The sequence below is a fragment of the Uranotaenia lowii genome, chromosome 1 (genome assembly GCF_029784155.1).
Source record: "Uranotaenia lowii strain MFRU-FL chromosome 1, ASM2978415v1, whole genome shotgun sequence".
Taxonomy (NCBI): domain Eukaryota; kingdom Metazoa; phylum Arthropoda; class Insecta; order Diptera; family Culicidae; genus Uranotaenia; species Uranotaenia lowii.
Window position 1 is genome coordinate 60,219,934 of NC_073691.1, and position 23,143 is coordinate 60,243,076.

The window sequence follows — 23,143 nt, forward strand, 5'->3', positions numbered from 1 at the left end:
ACAAGCGGAAAAAGTTTTTCGGGAAGATTTTCTTCCTTTTGCTTGGTGGGAATTGGCACGGTGGGGAAAAATGAAAAAAATGAGAGATTTAGAAGCAAAGAAAAATCAAATAATCTCTTTTTTTTCTAAATAAAAAGTTGTTAGGAAAACTTAACTTCAACAAACATTTTTTTAATTTTTTTTTCAAAATCCATTTTTTCGCATAAAATCCCTCTGGCTCTTGAAAATCCAAACAAAATAGACACATCGAATAAAACGTCGGGTAAAATAAAGTGAACTTTCGCTTCCGTGAAGCATCAGTTTTGTCCTTGTGCGTAGAACTGTCTCACGATCAGGAAACGATAAACAAAATCGAAAAAACCCTAAAAAAGATATAGTTCATCATTCAGAATGTTTACAATTGGCGAAAGTTAAAAAAAATGATCAGATGGAAATGTAGCAGATACGTACATGGGACACTTTTGAGGCGTTCAGCAACATGTACATATAAGGAAGTAACAATCGTCTCAGGATTGTTGACAAGTTGTTTTAAGATTTTGATTGGTGAAAAATCCTTCTCGGGCAATTTACTGTAGTACGGAACTCGTGAACGGAACTTCGTGACGGATAGCAATGTTGTTTAATAATTACTTTATTATCTCACTTTCTGCAATTATTCAACAGGTATTCCAATGAAAATTTAGAAATTAAGATTTTTCTTCGTTGTGCATTCTCAATTTGAAAACATCACCAAAAATGAAGTGAGGCCAAATCAGCGTTTTGAACAATTTTAATTTGGAACCCCGCTGCAAATCTTTGGCTATTCCATTCCAGATACGAAGGCAATCAAAGATTTTTCCGACTTGCGCAGAAATCAGTTTGCCCCGCTCAAGTTGACTCCAAAATTGTTTGCTGAATTTCCAGGAAAAAACAACCTGATTTCCGATGTAGATGTCTGACAATCCAGTTGTAAATTGGTTCCTTCCAAAAATCAGGGCTTTTTTTTTACTTTTCTACTCACTTTGTCCAAATAATTATTTATTAAATCTTCCAAGGATTTCCTAGGAGCGATTAAAATAAGCTGAACATCATCGGCGAACTTCTGCACTTCGGAATACTGCAGAACATCAGGGAGATCATTTATGCATATCGAAAATTGCAGAGGTCCCAGAACTGAACCTTGGCGTACTTCCGATGAGAAAGAAGCCGGTGAAGAAATTGGATCACCACAAAAGACTCACAGCCATCTTTCTGATAGATGTGAGTTAAATTAAACCTTAGAGATGCATCTGTAAATCCTTTGAAGCTTGTGTGGCAGCCAAGCGTGTGATATTGTGTCGAATGCTTTCGAAAAGTTCAGGAGTACTAGAAGCGCATTATCCTTACAATCCACAGCACAGGCGAGTTTATTGTGTACTCTGAGTAGTGTAGTTTTTACTTCTTGTCCACGTTGAAAACCAGCTTGATTGACATATAATAGATGACATTGCTCAAGGTGTATAGAAACTTGAGTGTTTATCATTTCTTCCAATATTTTTGATCATGGATTGCAAAACTCCTCAGGTCGGCTTGTCCAGTGAAAAAGAGTACTATTTTTTTCGTATGCTCTCCCAAGCTATGCAGGGAGAGATTAATCGCACTGAAATCAAGAGTCAAATTGTCAATACATAAGAGTGAGTGAGAGCATTCACATCCGCTGATGAAGAGAATTCCCTTCTCGCGGCAAATCTATTGCACATAACATTGTGTTGAGAATAAATCTGAGAGCTAACACAGTTTATTCTTGGTAGGTACGTTCACGAGAAAAGATGCTGCTCTCCGAACCAAAGGTGCCAGAAGAGTCCCAATTTTTCAGAATTTGGTGAAAACAGGTGTTAGATGAACTCAGAAAGATTAGTTCGAGGTGGATTGAATGCTAACGATTAGTACATTCTGATGTCTGACGAGTTCAACAGCCATACATTCCACCGATCCGTTATCGCCTTCGGTTGCAAATTTTTTAAATGGCAGCCAATCCGAAATATACAGACAAATACCTCCGGCTGTGGGGTAGCGGCATTAGAATACTACCCCGGGGTCGCTGACCCATGTCGTAAGAGGTGACTAAATACAGCTAAACTCCCCTACTAATGACCTACGCAAACGAACTCGGATTATGCACTCGGAATAATTCTAAACCATCCCCCCTTCTAACGATAACATATGCAACGGAAATGGATTATGCAAACGGAACTGATAGAAACCCCTCTTATAAAGACACATGCTACGGAAATGGACTACGCAAAGGAACTGACGGAACCCCCCTATGGATGAAGAAATACGCAACAAACTCGAACTTTTCTAACGGAACCTATTGGATACAACGACCCAAGGTTACCCAAAAAGTGCCGCTCATGGAGGTGTGAAAACGCCTCTATGCTAAAGACCGTGCTGATGAGGTGGAAAGTGGAAGGCTGACGGGTCGAAAATGTGTCAGTCGCAAAAGGGTAGCCTGTGGGGCACCAGGACGCACCCCACACTAATGAAGTCCTTGCTGCGCTAAAGCAGAGCACTGGCACAGTGGACCGTATATTTCCCTAGCTAATCGTGGGACTAAACAACAACAACACCAAAAACAGAAAGAACGTCGAGACAACTGATGTTAGCTCGGACGAAGGAGGAGAAAGTAGAAAAACTCAGACGGAGGTCTTTGCTAAGAGAGGACTCCTTAGGTCTCCTCTACTGAGCAAAGTAGTAAAGGAGCTTGGCAGGAAGGTTGCCAAGGAAGCAGGAAGAAGCCCGGTCGCTGATGGGTCCACTATCCCGAAGCTGTAACGGATCTGACCGGTAACCATGCTGTCAAAGATGCGGTGAAGAGGGACACTTCGCTCGAAAGTACAAAAACAGCCGAAATGTATGCAATGCAAGCAGGCAGACGGCAATGTCCACGAAACTGGTGGCTTGGACTGCCCGGTATATACAAAGGCAAAGGCTAGCCAGTAAAACTGGAAATAATCCGGCTAAACCTCAACCATAGCGAGATTGCACAGATTCTGCTGGAACAAACGGTAGGCAAAAGGAAGTGTGATGTGGCGCTTCTATCAGAACCATACAGAATTCCGTCTGGAAATGGTAATTGGACAGCGGACAAGTCTGGCTTAGCCGCTGTCTACGCCATGGGACGTTTTCCTATCCAGGAGATAGTAGTTGATTCTCGGGACGGATTCGTGATTGCAAAAATTAACGGCATCTTTTTCTGCAGCTGCTACGCTCCACCAAGATGGACGATCGGGGAGTTCAACACAATGTTGGATGAACTCACTCACGAACTGACAGGAAAGGCCCCTGTAGTAATAGGAGGAGACTTCAACGCTTGGGCGGTAAACTGGGGTAGAAGGTGCAACAACCCTAGGGGCCACAGTCTACTAGAGTCCTTCGCAAGACTGGAGGTTGAGCTGTGCAACATCGGATCCATCAGCACCTATCGCAGGCATGGAACACCAGACAGAACGTCAGTGATTGATATCACCTTTGCGAGTCCATCAGTAAAAACTGACATGAATTGGAGAGTGTGTGATGACTATACACACAGCGATCACCAGGCGATACGCTATAGCGTAGGAGACCGAAATCCGGTAGCAGTAAGGCAACTGCCAGTGCACGAGCGGAGATGGAAGACTAAAGTGTTCGACAAGGAAGTGTGCACCGAAGCTGTATACATGCAGGAGGCATCCCAGGTCCATAATGCTGAGCAGCTGACGACATGATCATGCCCAGAAGAAATACACCGAAAAGGTGGCGACGACCGGCTTACTTGGTGGACCTCAGAAATAGCTGTGCTTCGTACTAACTGTCTAAAAGCCAGACGACGAGCTCAACGGGCGAGAAACGAAGCTGATAGAGAAACGAGAGGTGCCGTTTATCGAGCAGCCAGGGTGGCACTTAAGCGAGCTATTAAATCAAGCAAAGAGAACTGCTACAGAGCGTTATGCCAGAGCGTAGATGATAACCCATGGGGCCAAGCCTATAAACTTGCACTGGCGAAATTCGGTGGCCCAAGGTCGCCGACCGAAAAGTGTCCGGAAAAACTGGGAGCATGGCCCGACGCAGTGGCCACTTACCCGGTACGACGCGGGTGCCCACGACATCGAGCCAGTAACGAATGAGGAACTTGTGGCTATTGCCAAGAAACTTGCGGTGAATAAGGCCCCTGGTCCGGACGGAATCCCAAATGCAGTGCTGAAGGTGGCGGTACAGACCATACCGGATACTTTCAGAGTGGTGCTACAAAAGTGTCTCGACGAGGGATGGTTTCCCAATTCGTGGAAAACGGCGAAGTTGGTGCTACTACCGAAACCTGGAAAACCCCCAGGGCATCCATCATCATGCAGACCCATTTGTCTGCTGGACACCCTTGGTATGCTACTGGAGAGGATAATATTCAACAGACTTATTATCAACACAGAAGGCGAAAGTGGACTGTCGGACGGACAGTTCGGTTTTCGGAAAGGGAGATCTACGGTGGGCACCATCCGAATGGTGACAGAGTACGCGAAACGCGCATATAAAAAGAAGCGGACAGGTGTTCGTCACTGCGGCATTGTGACAATCGACGTTAAGAATGCCTTCAACAACGCCAGCTGGGATGCACCACAGGATGCGTGTTCTCAATACTCTCTGCAGGATAATAGGAAGCTTCTTCGAAAATCGAGTCCTGACGTACGAAACCGAAACTGCACAGTAAACGAAAATTACCGAGTTCGGTAATTTTTTACCGAAATCCTAACATGAGCAAATCGTTAAACTGTTCGGCAATTTTTTCGGTGAAAAATAAGCGAACATCGTTAAATCGATTCTTCATTTACCGATGTTCGTTTATTTTTTACCGAAAAAATTACCGAACAGTTTAACGATTTACACATGTTAGGATTTCGGTAAACAAATTACCGAACTCGGTAATTTTCGTTTACTGTGTGGGTTACGATCTACTGCCCTAACAGCGGGTGTTCTACAGGGCTCCATACTCGGACCTGTGCTTTGGAATGCCATGTATAATGAGGTGTTAACGCTGAAACTACCAGCAGGCATGCAGATAGTCGGATTTGCTGACGATATCGTGCTCATGATCATCGGCGAAACAATCGAGGAGGTAGAAGACCTTGCAACGGTGTCAGTAGAAAGGGTTGGAATCTGCATGGAGGGAGTTAAGCTTCAGCCTCATTGGCCTGGATTTTGCCGAACTGCCATGGTTCAAAGAGTAGCAAAAAACGTCTCCTTGCGAGCGTAGCACTGTCGAAACTACGATACGGAGGAGCAGCCTGGAGCTCCGCGATAGAGGTAGAGCGCAACAGATCCAAATTGCGCAGCACACATCGGCTGATAGCCTTGCGAGTTCCCTGTGCATACAGGACTATATCAGCAGATGCAGCTTTTGTCATCGCGGGCATGATCCCCTTCGATAGAACTCTGGCGGAAGATATGGAGTGTTACAAAGCAAGAGCTGTTAGAGGAGTGCGTGAAATTCAACGAGCAGCGTCTATGCTCAAGTGGCAGGAGCAATGGGACGCATCGAACAACGCAAGATGGACGCCTAGGCTAATCCCGCGACTTTCAGACTGGGTAAATCGGAAGTATGGAGAGGTCAACTTCTACTTGACGCAGTTTCTTTCGGGTGCTTTAAGCAATACCTTCATCGGTTTAAGCTTATCAACTCGCCTTATTGCCCGGAATGCGTGGATACGGAGGAATCGGCAGAACATGCTAACTTTGTCTGCCCCAGGTTCATTTCAAGGCGTCACAACTTCCAAATTTGAACGCTGAAACTATTGTGAGTGAAATGTGATTATCGATGATTATCGAGAACTGGAGAAGCGACTCTTGGTACCATCAGATAGCCCCTCGGAGCGGAGCCGTTTGCAGTGTTTATGCGATGTTTTGGCTGCGTCGGAACCAACAGCAGCAGCTGGAAAACCCAGAGGTGGAAAGGCCATACGTTGAACAGCCGACAGACGGAACAGTCGGGCTCTGCGACGTAGTTCCACCTCCCCGTGGTGCAGAGTGGAAACGTGTCTACAGACTTGTCACCTGTAGATGTACGGCCAAGAGAACTACACGTCACACTTGGTACAGTCAGCTACCGACGGGCTGCGTGCCGAATGTGACAAAAACGTGGTGCGACTGGGCACCTTGGTACCAGTGCTCAGTTGCAAGAGGGAGGGGTCGTAACGTGTATCGGGTAGTCGCGACCCCGATATGCGGGACGACCAAATGTTCCGCCTCGAATTGTGTCGAGAGGATGGATGTGAGAGGGTCTCGAGTCACGAGGAGAGACGGGTCAAGACGGCTCAAATTGTGACAAGAGACCGAATGTGTGGGACTCGAGTCGCGAGTAGCGGCGAACGGACTGCCAACCCGTAAGTCGTGAATCGTGACAAAGAGTGGATGATGATTGCTGGTGTAGTACGGATAAAAACGAGTATTTGCCGTGGAGCGCATAGCGCGAGTATGGTCTCCCATGTCGGGTATAGGATGGGAATTATGGCCAGAGGCCCCAGGTGGATTTTATGGCGTAGGGGTACATAGTATCATGAGTCGTCCAATTGCACCGATGGACCCAGAGTAGCAAACTGGGGGGACGCGGTGGCTCGCCGTGCCTTGGAATGCAATCCGTAAAAAGGATTTAGGCGTCGTACACAAATTACGTAACGCAAAAAATCTAGAATTTAGACCCCCTCCCCCCTATGTAACAATAAATAACGTTTGATTAGACCCCCCTTCTATAGTTACGTAACGCTAAATACCCACCCCCCCCCCTCTCCCCACCAATATACAATTTTGAAATTAAAAGTAAAAGTACACAAAAGTTTATTTGATGCATTTTTATTCTGAAACGTTCTTATACTAGTGAAAATATCAAAATTTAAAAAAAATTAAAATACAGCATCGGTCCAAGTTGGATTCATGTGTTCATCCGCCTCATCCTGATACTTCTTCTTGCTGCGCTCAGGATTGGCTTTAACGATAGCGTTGCAGAGGCGTTGAAACAGGTCGTTTTTATCCATTTCGCGGTCTTCTGGTAACTGTATCAACATTGAATGAGATGCAATTAATGACGCGATAATATTATAACAATGAAACTCACTTCTTTCTATTTGAGGAAATTGCGCACAGTCAGTTACACTGCACATAAACACTGAATGAGCTGCAGTCGATGACATGACAGTAAAATAAACAAAACAGCAAAGCTTACTTCGTTTCATTCGCGCAGTGTGCACACAAACACATAAACGGTTTTTCTGAATCAAACTTAATTTACAAAATACTTAACCACCATTGACGCTTTCGAACACGCCAAAAAAAGAAAATTCCAATTCGTTTTTTTTATGTTTTTTCCATTAATTTGTTACGTAACTGAACCAAGTACACCCCCTCCCCCCTATGTAACAGCAAGTAACGCAGATTCAACCCCCCTCCCCCCCCCCCCCCTACATGCGTTACGTAATTTGTGTACGACGCCTTACTCCTGATTTCATCTTGGAATGCTTCATCGTTGGAAACATGCAGTTGTTTTACCTTTGTTGACGCGCAAAAAGCATTTCTCCAATCAGGAAAATACTCATCCAAAAGGTCTCTTCCAAACAACGGCATGAAACGTTTAGAGCTTTCCAAAACCACCAAAGTTGCATATTTCTGCCTTTTATCGATACGAACATGCACCGAAATACTCCCGATGACTTTCAAACGAGCTCCATCCACCACAGCCAAATTCAAAGAGCAGCAGCGGAGCGGTTTATGTTTGAAAAAACTTTCATATCTTCCTGCACATAACGGAAACCGCGGAACCGCTGTCGACCTCCATTTGCAGCATGACACCGTCCACTTCTACATCGATCATACACGGATTGTTACGCTTGTTCGAAGAAACCATAAGAACATTCATTTCATCTTCCGATTCCGATAACCTTGCTTTACGTAAACGCTCAGATAAATCTTCTCGTTTAAAAACGTGCTCCTTTGGTTCTATTGCAACAGAATTGACGGCAGGTTTCATACGTTTTTGGTCATAACAATATTTCCGAATATGCCCAGTTCGGCGACAAAATGTGCAATAAAGTTGCCTATATTCTCGTTTGCGTGGTGTCGAATTACTCCTGCTTCGGCTACGCGTATCATTGTAAATCCTGTCATTCCTTTCACGACCACGACGATCACGACTCCTACCGCGAAAACTCGAATAAACCGGTGAAATATCTCGTGTAAACGAAACTCGCCTTGAACCGAGACGCTCGACTGCACTGACCCTGGAAGGTTCTCCATTAATTTTAGATGCACGTTCTTCTGCTTGTTCGCGATTGATTATAATTCGTTCAGCCTTGGCCAGATTTAAATCCTCCTCTTCCAACATTCGACTTTGCACCTCTTTACTCCTAACACCGACTAACAGTTTGTCGCGCAGTGCCATGTCCTTGAAACTACCAAAGTTACAATGTTCAGCAAGTAGCTTTACAGCCAAAATGAAGTCAACTGCTTTCTCGTGAGGTTGTTGAACTCTACCATAAAATTCAATCCGTTGCATGAGGTCACTTTCCACCTTGTCATATCGCTTTTTCAAGGCATCTGTTAGCACTTTAAACTCGAGGTCTTTGAAATTTTGTCCGGGAAATAACAACTTCAACTCTGAATAAACTTCTGTGCCGCAACAGTCTCTGCTATAATTTTGATAAGCACACTTGTACTTTCGATCACCAAACGACGCTAGTAAGAATTGCGCCAAACCGACTACTAAGGCAATGAAACAAAATGGAGATTGATACTATATTGAAATTTAGCAAACTACGGCAAACTGATGCACTAAAAAAGCCGCCTTTTTATCAAATCACCGAAACACCGACTTATAATTATTTTGTTGTAAGAAACTATGATTCACGAATTTAGAAGGCTCATTCCACCATCATAAAACTGCGATCAAACATACGAACACCAAACCTGAGGTATTCTCAATCTGGATAGTAAAAATCACTTAATAAACACTTTTTCTTTTGGTAGAAATAAAAAAACAAATTACTGTATCAAACTAAACTTTTGAGAAGTAAAAATCTTCACCTCGTCGCCACTATTATATTGAGGTTTTCCTTTTAAATAATAATAAGACCGATTAGCTTGTGTTCTTAAGCACGCTCTAAAGACTTCTGAGCCCAGCTCTTTTTTTATTTGTTAATCGAAGTCAGTTGGGGAACTCATAGGGTTACCACAGATACACATATACGGTGACGCCGTGGAAAACTGCAAGTTTTTGTGAATCGCTGCCTGCGGAACATCATCCGCGCTTGGTGGCCTGGCAACTGAATCTCAAACGTGGAATTTCATCGCCGGTGTCATCAAAAGGCTCTAGAAATCGAGATTCGAGAATGTAGGTAATTGGAGATGAATTGGGCACACGCTGCGAAGAGATGAAAACGAGATTTGCAGAGAGGCGCCTCAATGAAATGGAATTTTTGATTCGTCGGAGAAGTAGCTGAACATTTTCATCCCAATCTGACTCCCATTTTATTCTTATTTCACTTCTCACTCAACTGATAATGTCTTGCGGACCATTTCTTCCTTCTGCAGCTAGTCTATCGGCTTTTGTGTTCCAATCAATCCCAACATGACCATGTATCCAGCATAAAGTGCCTTTTAGTTTACGCAGCTCTTGTTCGATACTCTGTACCAGTATCGCCATCGCTTCTTCCGAGTTCCTAGATAAAGAATATATTCAAAACATCGGATAGGTACGAATAAGGGATTGATCATTTGATAAGACCGAAAGCCGAAAAAATAATCCCAAACTAATCACTGGTCGGAAAATAAAATTTTCGAGTCCTAAGTGCTTATTAATTGATATTTTAATAGATAAAAGTATTTTTTCGATTTTCAAGGATTCAAACTGAACATACATAAACTGGTTAAATACACGAAATGTACATACATAAGCATGCATTTATGTTTCACTCCATTTAAGCTGTTCAAACAGATTTATATCCCGGCAGCAACCTTCAGTTCGTCATGACACGTTTAGGCATTCAAAAAGAAAAGGGTGATAAAAATACCAGTTTCGCTATTTTCGCTCCGTTTTCGTTTTTCGTTGTTCGATAGTGTGGGCGATAGTAGGTAGAGCACAGCATTTTCCGTAAAGTAAGCTTAAACGTACGATGATGCCAGCAGACTCGGAGGAGACTGGAAAAAAAATCTAGCACCAGCCAAAATTAGCGTTTATTCTGCACCAAACTTTCTGTTTTCTTCTCCCGGGGTGCAACCCCCTCGAAGGACTCATAATACATCGAGTGGACCTGGGACCGACGACAAAAAAATAAAACACGGCCCCGGGAAACCCCCCCAGCTTCCGTATATGGAGAAACTCATAGCCGATGGCGAGGCACGGTTGGCTCCGGGAAAAAAAAAGAACCAGGAAAAACCTTGTCCTTCAAAAAGCGGAACAGCAGCGGCTTGGCGGCGCTTTGTTTCTCGCCATTTTTCTTTGGCGTTCCCCTCCCCGGTCCTCGTACTTATGCTGGGAATGCTGCCAACATTGACCTCGCAACCTCGTTTTTACTCCATATACTATGGTTCTGATGAGCGTCACACAAAAAACTATTCATAGATACTTCCCAGAGTGGAATGTTTGTCTGTGTGTGTGGAAATGTCTGTGTGAGAACCGAGTACAGACTGTGAAAAACTGTGAGCAAATGGAAAGTGGTACTTTCCCCTGGGAAAAAGATGAAATTTATGTGGAGCCAGCTTTTCAGCCCGGAGTTTGGGCGCGCTTCCTGTACTTCTATCTAGCAGCTATGAGGCAAGCAAGCTAAAGCGAGATCGAGTCAATGGAAGAATTATGCGAGCACCCAGGGCGCGCGTTTCTCAAACGGGACCCAAACTGGCGAAATTAAATTTCTTCAAATTGCTGCACCATAAAATTATGGAATACATATATATTTTAAGTGCAGTTTCCCGGAATTGAATAAAGAATACGGAATACATTGTGTTGGGTTTACATTTCAGCCGACTTGGAACCAAACGTGTAACGATGTCAGTGGTTTTATTTGCATAGCCGTATTCTATGAGGGAACATTGCTTTGCGATATGTGAATGGACGCAACCGTATGTTTATTTTGAAAAAAAAAACACACAACTAACCTATTATTTTTAAAGAATAGTGAATCTTTATCAAAAACGTGGTTTTTGAAATAATTATACATATTTTCTAATGAAAATTGTTTATGACATGACATTTGGCTGAAGAGGATCCTGAACATTTGACGTCCATCATGGTTCTTGGTTTACCAGGAAATAACATATATCGTATTTGTTTTTTCCCCTCGTTCAGTGTTCCACCGTACCCGATAAAAGCAAACACAAATCGTCGCCAGTGTATTGCTACCTCACTCACACACACGCTCTCTAGCAACACTGACAAAATTTTCGGGGCAACACCGCCCGATGGCAGTGCAACACTGTCCGAATAAACAAACAGCTTGACAGCACCTAGTGGTGCACCAGTGCAACACTAGTGCAACACTCGGCATAAAGAAATACGGTATTATTTTTGATTTACCTAGTTTGAAAGTCCTGTACTTTGATAACTGATTCAGAAAGGTTTGATTGATTTCCCAGTACCGTCAACTGGGGTAATATGCAACGACTCCAATATATTCTAAAACGTATGTTTACAGAAAGCTAACAGTTTAGAGGTTGGTGGTACATCCTATCATCATAGTTAGAAAAATTATTAGTCGGAAATGTTTAATAATTCAAAAACATTTGTGGAAATGTAGGTATAGTATTTTATAAAGTTTTGATGCCATAACGACTATAAGGCATTAAAACATCAATTGCAGTAGTTTTTGGTATTGTGCAAATTTAATTTTATGAATTTTGTGGCTTAAGCTGATACAAAGGAAAACAATAAGGTTCTGTATACATAACGGGGTAAATTTTTTATAAAAAATGTACTTACGGAAACCCCAAAAAGCAATGCTACAAAATAGTACTATAATCACGTCTTACTTTCACGCCTCACGTCTCAATTTTTACGCCTCACGTTTCAAGTCTCACGTCTCACGTCTCACGTCTCACGTCTCACGTCTCACGTCTCACGTCTCACGTCTCACGTCTCACGTCTCACGTCTCACGTCTCACGTCTCACGTCTCACGTCTCACGTCTCACGTCTCACGTCTCACGTCTCACGTCTCACGTCTCACGTCTCACGTCTCACGTCTCACGTCTCACGACTCACGTCTAACGTCTCACGTCTCACATCTCACGTCTCACGTATCACGTATCCATCTCACATTTAACGTCTCACGTCTCACGTCTCACGTCTCACGTTCCACGCCTCACGCTTCCCGTTTCACGTCTCACGCATCACTTCTCACGTCTCACGTATACAGTTTCGTCGTCTCGGCCAGTCGGTTCCGAATCCAGTATCCAGTAGAAGTAAGCGCCATCCGTGCCGATTGATCGGCAATTGCGTGCTCAGGTCATCCAGGCAGCTTGCACGTCCGTAGGAGGTACCAGTCACCATCTCCGAGCGGAAAGACCCCGGTCGGTTAGTGGTTGAAGACGCCAGCCCTCCGGCTTGCGTAAAAGCTGTGGAACTCCCGTATGGGTTCCGATTCAAACGTTTCCGACACTTTCTGGTCGTCCTTGCATGCTGTCATCCGTTCATAGGGGCACCAGTATCTGCCTTGAGCAAGTGGACACGGCTACCGTGGATTCCCCATCGAGTTCTCCGATCGGCGATCCGAATCTAGATCACGGATTAGGCCAGGTCAGTAGCAGCTCACCTTCGAGCTCTGAGTCAACAAGACCAAGCCTCGGTAGTCACTGAAGCCGTTCGCTTGTGGCTCGATCCCAATCTATGACAAACTGTTGAAAAACGCAGGTTACAGTGGAGCAATAGAGTTAACCTTTATTTGCTATCACAGTAAGGGCCTTACACTAGTGATAGCAAGTTCAACTAACGTGAGTTTCAACACCTCCCCTCTATTCGTAGATTGAGAGTGTTGAGAAGTATTGCCGGCTGTCGAGCTCTCCCGCAACGCCAACAATTTCTTTCATTCATCGGAAATTGGCAGTTGCATGCCAACCGAAGCGTAGCTCAATATCGCAAGATGAACTCTTATAGTGAGCATCTCTTTCCAATTTCGATCGCCAGTAGTAGTCATCCTCCAGCTTGACCCTGGAGTCTGCAATGAGGTGAGGTTGGCAACTGATCGTAGCGTAGCACCACACCACGAGAGTACCCCTCTTGCTGATCAACTATATCCACGCTCCGCTCTGCGCTAGCTGACCTACCAAATCCACCACTCCGCTGGTTTGGGATTCTGTGAGTCCTCCTCTCAGTCGTCGGGAATTAAATCAAGTTATAAACTGCAGCGTAGCTCGTGACTCGTGACAGAACCAAGAGTAACCCCCTTGGATCCCACCTTCCCGGTCCCGCTCTCCAGTACCATCTTGGCTCGTCTCTGCGCTGGCTGGCACCTCTAGTTGGTAGCTAACCACAAGTTCTTGAGAGTACCCCTCTCGATCCAACTCTTTTCCTACTTCGTCTGTGAGTCTCAACACATACAAACATTATTTTATGAAACATTTACAGTATAGTTCGAACAAGCATTTAGAAATGATTTGCGAACTAAGGGTACCGTAGCCTCAGGTTAGAATTACGATCAGTATTGTATAAATTGTAATGTATTGATTGAGAGTAACCGAATGTGTATATCTAAAACGGTATTTTGTAAGCAATTTTGATAAGTGAGCGAAGCTGGTTTGTGCAAAGTAAGTTTTAAGCGGTTCGTCTCGTATTGCAAATTTTTCATTTGGCGTTTTGGGTTTTGCCTAGGAGTACTAATTCCTTTCTTTCCGCTTTACCTGCCCTGACAGAAAGTGTATCTACTTGGACATCCAACACGCCGTCTTACATCGGTGGATGATCTCCGTCGTTGGCTCACAAGTGAAGTGGTCATGAGCAGTGCGGGTTTGCCAGATTTTTCGGCTATCAACTTACTCTGTACGGGTTAAATTATCCACACCCACAAGTCCACAAGGGTAAGCTGCTCTCGATTGGCACACGACGGGTAGAAAAGTGGCAAACCTCGAATCCTGGAGATAATAGGTCGGGCTTCGAGTTGTTAGAGGAGAGGTCAGGCCTTGAAGCTTCAGGAGGAGAGGTTTGTGTGGTCAACCTCGAGTCTTTACGATAAGAGGTCGGGTCTCGAGTCATATGATGAGAGATCAGACTTTTAATCAATAAGGGGAGGGGTATAAGTGGTCACATCTAGTCATTACGAGGAGAGGTCAGATCTCAAGTCGTTGTAGGAGAGATCGGGCCTTGAATCGTGCAGAGGAGAGGTCAACCTCGAGTCGATGCGAGGAGGGGTTGGTTTTTAAGTCGTTAGAGGAGAGATCAGGCCTCGAGTCACGAAGAGGAGAGGCTTTTGTGAGAATCTTAAGTCATTGCGAGGAGATGTCGGTTCTTAAGTCGTTAGAGGAGAGTTTGGACGTCGAGTCGTAAGGATGAGAGGTTTGTCTGAAAGTGGTCTCCTCAATGAGTATTGCCTCGAAGCGCACTAGCGCGAATATACCTCTCACTATTGAAGCATAGTGTGTTAAACAGCGGTGTGTTAAACGAGGTGGGAACTAGGTATATCATGAGTGGGGGAACCATTGTACCCATGGACCCAGAATAGCAAACTAGGGGGACGCGGTGGCTCACCGTAAACCGGGATTTACCACCTGTGATTACAAACTAAAATAACACCCTCAAGTCAGCTCTGGGCTGGTAGTTCCACCTTCTCGTGCTCCCAGACGGACACGTATCTGCAAATCCGGCGATTGCAGATGTACAGCCAAGAGAACTATCACGAAACCCACTAGACGCCGTTGATGAATCTGCCAAATCCGCGTGGAAGAATTGGAACATCTGGATATTTAGGTACCAGTACTCGGGTGTGAGGGTGAGGATTCAACACGGAAGGTCATGCCCCTGAACTGCGGATGTGTCTGGAGAGAGTGCGATCTACAACTCGTTTTGCGTTTCGGGACCTCCTTGACCCAGCTTGCCAAATGAGTAGATGCGTGGGAGGGGAGGGCGGAGAATAAGATGCACCCAAATTGCCCCCGACTGGCAAATAGGGTAGTTGCGCTGCGTGGTGACTAGAGTCAACACTAGAGGTTTTGGAGGAGTCTGAGTTTTACACGTGGCTCAGGGGCCTTGCCCCCTGACTCGCGTGTGCGACCAGAGAAAGTGTCGTCGATAACTCGTTTTGTGTTTCGGAACTTCCTGGACTGGATTCGCAAAGCTTGTAGTTGGGCTTAAATGTGGACCTGTTTTAATACGATGAGATGTCGGGTGTTGATTCGTCAGAGGAGAGGTTGTCCATCGAGTCGTGATGAAATGAGGTCATTGCTGATAGTGAATTTGGAAACGAGTATTACCTTGGAACGCTTTAGTGCGGAACGATCTCAAATCACTAAAGATGGCCCCAGGTGTACTTTATGGCGTACGGGGTACGATGGTGTGCGATGGATTGTAAGCGAGGTTCGAGGCGATCACCTCGCTATTCGCTATCGATTGGGCACAAGTACGCGGACAGGTGAACACCTCTGGAAGACAACACAATTTTACCAGAACGACCTTGTTGAGATGTTGAATTGGGAGAGGAACCTGGACAAACTGTCCGCGCAAGAACTGACGAGAGTACGAGCTCGCGCTTGCGATGCTGCGATAACGAGAAGGGCCAAGCAAAAAGACACTAGGTCACCCGTCTACTGTTGGATAGAGGATATCGCGGGTCTACGTGCCGACTGCCATAGGGCAAAACACAGGCACGAGATCACCAAGTCTCTGCATCCAAGGTAGGCCCCCGGACCGGACGGCATTCCGAACGTCGCAGTGAAGGCCGCAATTAGGGAGTTCCCCGAAATGATACAGCCATGATCGCGACGATATGTGATGAAACGGGTGTTCGCTGATAGGTGGAAGCGGCAGAAACTAGTCCTTCCTCCAAAACCCGATAAGCCTCCAGGAGATCCATCATCGTACGGTCGATTTGTTTACTGGGCACAGCGGGTGAGGTCCTGGAGAAGGTGATTCAAAATCGATCAGTTGGACAGCGATTGCGTCCTCGCACATCCAAATGAGGGTCCCGGCATATCTGTATAGGCGTGTCGAAAGTTATTTCCACAATCGTTGATCGTGTTTTAATTTTCTGGCAACAAGTTACCCAACCTCCTTCGTTACAATAATTTTCGGACATGGCAAATTTCATCGACGTACTTCTCTCTCCTACCTCGGCTAGCTCCGCAAATGCTTCTCCTGCTGCTGCTCCCGGGGGCCATTTGGGCTTTGACCTGTGTTTCGATCATACGTCGCTCGGTGACATGGAATGTATCGATCCCCGCGACATTCGCGATCGTACTCTTCGTCGCTGGAACTTTGGGGGCAGCCAATGCCTCAGTTGATTCGGCTGCTGGTGATATGAGGCGTTCCATATTGCCGATTGCCACGGGCCGACGCCCCAATAGTTTTGAACGGAACCGATGATGTACTGGCTCCGAAGCCGGTGATGATGGAGTGGCCATCTGTGCCACGATCGCCGCTTCTGTTGTCCCAGCAGGAGATCTCCTGGTCGAGCATATTAGGCTGCGGAAAGTGCTGTCTGCCAGAATACAGATGCTGTTTTCTCTCAAACCGTCAGAATTCTCCACCCCGGATGCAAAACTGCGGGGGGCAGTCCAGTGCTATGCAAACGCCGCAACAATCATTCCCCTCAAGAAGAAAAACCAGCTGATCGTCGTGTTTTCAAACGAGAAACTTTTTTCGATTGATCCGGTATATTTCACCCGTGAAGGCTAAGGATGTTTAAGAGGAAGTGAAATTCAAGTTTACTACCAAACATCCCTCCAGAGTCATGGGTTTTGGAGCTGTTGATTCGGATGAATTGAAGATGCCTTCCGTTTTCTGAAAAGCTGAAGTAAAAATTAATACCGATGTCTTCATCGACATTTTGAACATTCAGCTGCAAAATGGTGGATTTGGTCAAACTTAGATGAACACGAGATTTCTGTTTTCCAACAAGATGGAGGCCATGCTATATCTCTAAACGGACCTAAACCTGGCTGGAGGAGTCCGGACCCCTCTCGACTATTTGATATGGGCGTATGTTCTAGCGAAGGCATGTGAATCCTAAGTGTCGATTTTCTGTAAACTTCCATCTCTCAGTCATGAGCTTCGATGTCAGAGGTTTTTATTTAGAAGGAATGCTCCCCAGCAAACATGAAATATGAAATCTTATCAGAAATGATAATTTAAGTCGTTTATAATGGTGTTGCGAATCGCAATTCCAACTGATTAGTGAAAAGATCGTATAAAATGTCGTCTGAAGTCAGTTTAAATCGGATATGATAGAAAGTTCGTCATGTTTGTAGATTTTAAAATGATTTCGCTCCTGCGCAGGCTTCAAGTGAGAAAACCATCGGCGTGTTCTCTCTGCAACCAGTAGTGCATCCAGATGGCTGGAAATCAGATCAGAATCATGTAATATTGACCAATAAGATAAGTGGAAAATATTGTTGCTGGCAACGATTTGAAGAATTTGAGAGCAAAATCTTGAGCTCACTTGCCTTCTTCCGATAGGTGCGAATAAGGCGCCGGATAACGCTCAATTAGTGTAGTTTTCGTCACTTTAGAAGTACAGTAGTGTTCCGATTTTGTCAGCTCCCGATTTTGTCTACCCCCGATTTTGTCTACCCCCGATTTTGTCTATCCCCGATTTTGTCAGCATTTTATCCCGATTTTGTCAGCCTTTAAATTTAGTTGAAATTTTCTGCTTTTGAACTAAAATTCCCAGTCATTTAACACTGTATGTTTTTTCGGGGGTTGTCCTAATCCACGTAGAGGACCACCCATTAACCACTTGGTATTTTAAGGGTTGGGGTGATTGAAGGTTCATAAGAGTTTTCACTGATGACGAATGGAAGGAGGTTGAAACTTGACCACATTTTGATCACCTGGTTTATGGATAGCCCTTGGGGATCATCCATAAATAACGTAGACTTCAGGGTGGAGGGGGGGGGGGTTTGCCAAAGTCTACACTCCATACAATTTTTCGAAATTTTATATGGACAAAAATATACGAGGGGGGAAGGGGGGAGGGGCGCTTTTTGAAGTTATGTATCCAGTGCAGTGAAAATTTAAATGAATCTGGGACGTTGCAACTTTCAGCAAATGTTTTAGCTTTGACTATGAGCATGGTCGAAGAAACTGTTTTGTTGGTTAAGAAACCAAAGAAACAAAACATCTTCCAAATTTTTATACGCACCTGTGGAAACGTATTTAAAAGTCTTACCAAGACGACACGAGGTGTTGGATGCCGCACGAAGTATGGAGTCAGCATTCTTTTGAATTTTTCTGACGGTTGTTGGATAGATGTTGTACTTCTTCGCGATGTCTGCTTTCTTCCCAGCCTTTTCCTAAAGATTCCGAAGGATTTTGACTTTTTCCTTACGGCTGAGCGAGTTTCGCTTTTTATCTCAATAGCCACTTTTTTTGGAGACATCTGTAAATTGTTAAAATAAAGCCATCTGTTTTGGAAACCATACAATTTGAAGCAATTAGTATAGTACAAACCTTGCCCTACACAGTGCTTTGCTTTTAAGGGGTGGGGGGGGGTGGAGGGGGGGTTGGGTCTAACACTTTCAAAAAATCGATTTTTTTTATTTATTTATTTTCTTATTGTAAAACATTTCAAGAATGTTGTGTCAAATTTTCAAGTCAATTGAAGCAAAACTGTAGAAATTATAGACCTTTATCTCCTCCTATCTAATACTGCAAGAAAGCAAGAGCAGAAACTTCAAACGCGTTTTTCTCGAAAGCACATTTTTAAAGTCCGTGGACACCGTCATTTGAAAACTACTTATCCGTTTGTTTTCATATTTAGAACATATTTTCTACATATAAAATACTAGACCCCAACGTTTTTCTTTTTTGTTTTTTTTACATTGGGGAGATTTTACAGGTGAAAATGGCGGATTTTTTCGTGAAAAATCGTATTTTTTACGTCAAACAGCCACAAAAATTTCATGAAAAATTTTTTAAGTTAAATAAAAACGTTGGGATCCGGAAAAACATCTATTAAAAATATGTTGCTCTGATTTTTTGACTTCAGATGATTCTGTGCTGAGATACAGTGTCCACCGTAAATCCTGTTTTCTAAAAGACATCCTCGAAAGTGAACCGTCACAGGCTCATTTTTCAATTTTTTTTTACGAAAAAATTACTAAATGTTCTTTTAACAATGCTTTGTATAATGCAAAAAATTTGAATACATTTGTTTGAACGATAGCTCTAGAAAAAAATCGTGAAAATGGTGTTTTTTTTATACCCGTTAGACCCTACTCTCCCCCCCCCCTCCTCCCCCTTAATGGTGACGTTTTTTAAAGTTAGTTATAATGAAGATTCTGGATGGTGTTTCCGATATTACTGCGGAAAATTGGTAAACGTATGTAGTAGGAAACAGTATTTTCAGATTTTATTTGGTGTTTAGAAGTTACCTCACCGGCGGTTGGAAGCAGAAAGAGGTTGTTGAATATTGACACCTAATCATGAAGCATTTCTGTAATGTTGGCAGCAGTGAGCTGTCAACACGTGCTGATAGGTTCAAGATGTATTAAGTTTAGAGTGATCTTACTTATGTGATGAACAAATTCAGCTGTTTTGCAATTGCATATCAATCCTGCAGCTACGCACCAACGGTTTTTCAGATGACATGTACACAATTCATTGTATGAAGGGTGCTTGTAAACAATCTTTTAGGGTTGAGTTCTTGAACAGGTCTTCCATTTTGCTATTTACAAAACCTTTCCTTTAACGCCTCAAGAACTCAAATCGATGAAGCGGTCATCAAGCAACGTCTGTGACATTTCTTTTTTTTTTGACACACTCACTCACACACACACACACACACACACACACACACACACACACACACACACACACACACACACACACACACACACACACACACACACACACACACACACACACACACACACACACACACACACACACACACACACACACACACACACACACACACACACACACACACACACACACACACACACACACACACACACACACACACACACACACACACACATACACACACACACACACATACACATACATATTCACACATACAGACATTTTCCGATCTCGATGAACTGAACTTTGTAAAAATAAAGAAAAGGGTTCAGTGTCACCCCTTATCACGGTGTTGACATAAAATATCGAAATAACAAGTAAACGGACAATTATCAAATCAAAATTGAAATTATTTTCAAGAAAAATTTTTTTACCGATTTTGTCAGGTACCCTGTTTTGTCAGCCCTAAATTCAAGATGGGGCTGACAAAATCGGAACAATACTGTAAATGAATTTTGTGTATGTATATTGCCTGAACTCTGGTAGATAAATGCTTTTTTTCAAGTTTTATACGATCATTCTATAATGTATATGAAACGAATATCATTACATCATAAGAATATATAGCTACAACAATGTTTGATGGGTCCCGATTCAGCTCTCGCCTGGAGAGAGTTTCGAATTTTTTATAGGTCATGTAACTCTTGAATCAAACATTCAAGAACTCAGTTGATAAACCAAATTACCTTAGTACAAATCAGTTGCATCATAAATTTGAAAACCAGTGAACAAAAGCAACGCTTAGCATTTCCTCTTCATGCCGCCACATCTATACCAACGAATGTTTTCCCATAATGAAAACTTCCCAGAACGATGACTAAATATCTGGATCAACCACGAAAGCGCTGCAAACCACCCACCAGACGTGGGCGTCCAGCTTTCAACTAGTTGTTGGTACCAACCGGGAAAAAGTTGTAGCCAACTGTAAGTTCCCCTATTTAACTCTGCCCTTGTTCTTCGCGCCCACACACACTCTACAAACGAAACGCGTGGCATGTTTCCACACACATGAATGGGGATATATAGAATTCATAAAAGTAGGTACTCCCCCACCATCCAATTCTTTGCTCCGGTGCAACACAAATGAAGTGTGAACTTGAATCCGGAAGAACGATTCCTTTGCTGGGATGTCGGGTGTGTTGAACTTGAAATGATCTTCTCGTGTGAGTCGAACCTATATACATACATATGCACCTTGAACCCAGTCATCCTGGGTGTTATTTTAGTGGATATTTACCCTCTGCGTGGATGGGAATTTTCAAAGAAATGCATCTGAAGAGGAAAATTCCTGTGATTGTGTAGGTGAATTTATTTATGAGATACATTCATTTTTAGACCAATTTAAAACTATTGCTGATTACACCCAAACACCTGGCTATGAAGTTGAAAACTTGAACCTGATAAATTGTAGACTTCCTCCGTTTTCATTCAGCTGAGTTAATACAAGGCAGTAGGTCGTACAAACTTTTGAAGAAGAATCCTTGAAAATTTCATTCTGCATATGATCCTCCTGCACAAGAAGAACGGAAAGTGGGAAGTGAGAGGAATAGCTATTTAGCCAACGGAAGCACTTCACCGTAATCTACCCGGATGGAGAATCCGGAGCTCTCTAGGGGAGGAAACTTTTCCGAACATAATGATGATGGCTGCGTGATGATGATGGCGATGCTTGAAAAGTTACGAGAAGGTGTCGGTAGCGTAGCAATTATCCCCTTCTGATTCTAATAGTTGTGTGGCTGGCCTTGTGTAGGCTGAGAATTGAGATTTGAAAAATAATTTAAAATTATAATTTTAATTTTTTTTTAAAATAAACAATTTTATAGTTTGTTTTTTTTTTCAGTAAATATAAGCACAACTCAAACAGTTTTAATTTTAGTTGTATTTTTTATTGTACAGGGTGGCAAACACGGCGGATTCTTTGGTCGCATGCTAACTGAGATCTTTAACATTAGCATCATCAACGTGCTCAGCCTTCACTTAGGAAGTTCCTTTGACGACAAGGACGAATTCTACGCTCAGCTGGAACGTGAATACGATCGGTGTCCAAAACATAATATCAAGATTTTCATCGGAAATTTTGACGCTCATGTCGGCCAGGAAGAGGAATTCAATCCGACAATTGGAAGTTTCAGTGCGCACCAGCTTAAAACGACCTTAGACTCACCGATTTTGCCGCCTCCAAACGAATGGCCGTACGTAGTACCTTTTTCTATGATGAGATGATGATGATGGCCCTCCACTTTCCCCCGTACATGGGATCTTGGGCTGGATTACCTTGTAAGATATTTTGATAGTCTCCTCATGTTTGGTCGATTTTCGAGTTGCTGGTTTTTTTTTGTGAATGTATTCCCATGTACGTCCATCATTGCCTTTTTTATCTGCTTTTTATTTTGGTGCTCTCAATTATCAACTTTTGAACAGGGACCATCTGAGAAAAGGGATATTTCAGGGTATTAAACCCTTCCCACACACACATGAGTCCATTTCAGGGTTTTACCGCGCCCCAGATCGCGTTGCTTTTGATATTTGTCATGTGCGGCTCAGAGACGTTTGTTCAGTTGACTTCATCATCATCTGGTAATAAATTACTCACATTAAACACGTACTATAAACTAAAATTAACTTTTACAAACGCCAAACACTTAATCTTAAAACGATTGAAATTCTCTTCTCTTTTGATTTCCGTTGGTAAATTATTAAAAAGTCTTATGCCTCGATAAAACAATGAATTTTGCGAAGATGCCAATAAAAATGATGCAGATCGTATTTCACAAGCAAAACGTGTTCCATAGTGATGCAGGTCCGTTCCTCTTACTATCCGTTCTTGAAGATATTCTGGTGCTATTCCGTTCACGATTTTAAAAATTAAAATCAAGGTGAGGTATGTTACTCGCTGTCTAATTGATAGCCATTGTAGAGCACTTAGCATGTTTTGAACAGGCGTCCTTCGATGGCATCTAAGGATCAACCTCATGATTTTGTTCTGAAGCCTTTGTAGCCGAGCCATTTGCTGATCATTTGCGAAACATATTATAGACGGACAGAAGTCAAAATGCGGGGATATTATTGCTTTATACAAATAAATTAGACTCCACTGTGACAAATCTTTACGTAAACGACACATTAAACCAAATTTTTTGGCAATTTTTTTCACTGAATTGTTG

General features: G+C 43.4%; 1 protein-coding gene across 1 annotated transcript; it reads right to left on the bottom strand.

Moving 5' to 3' along the window:
* Positions 1–7,765: 7,765 nt before the first annotated feature.
* Positions 7,766–8,419, bottom strand: LOC129760460 (uncharacterized). Its single transcript, XM_055758104.1, has one exon. The coding sequence runs from the start codon at positions 8,417–8,419 to the stop codon at positions 7,766–7,768; it is 654 nt and encodes a 217-aa protein (XP_055614079.1).
* Positions 8,420–23,143: the final 14,724 nt, after the last annotated feature.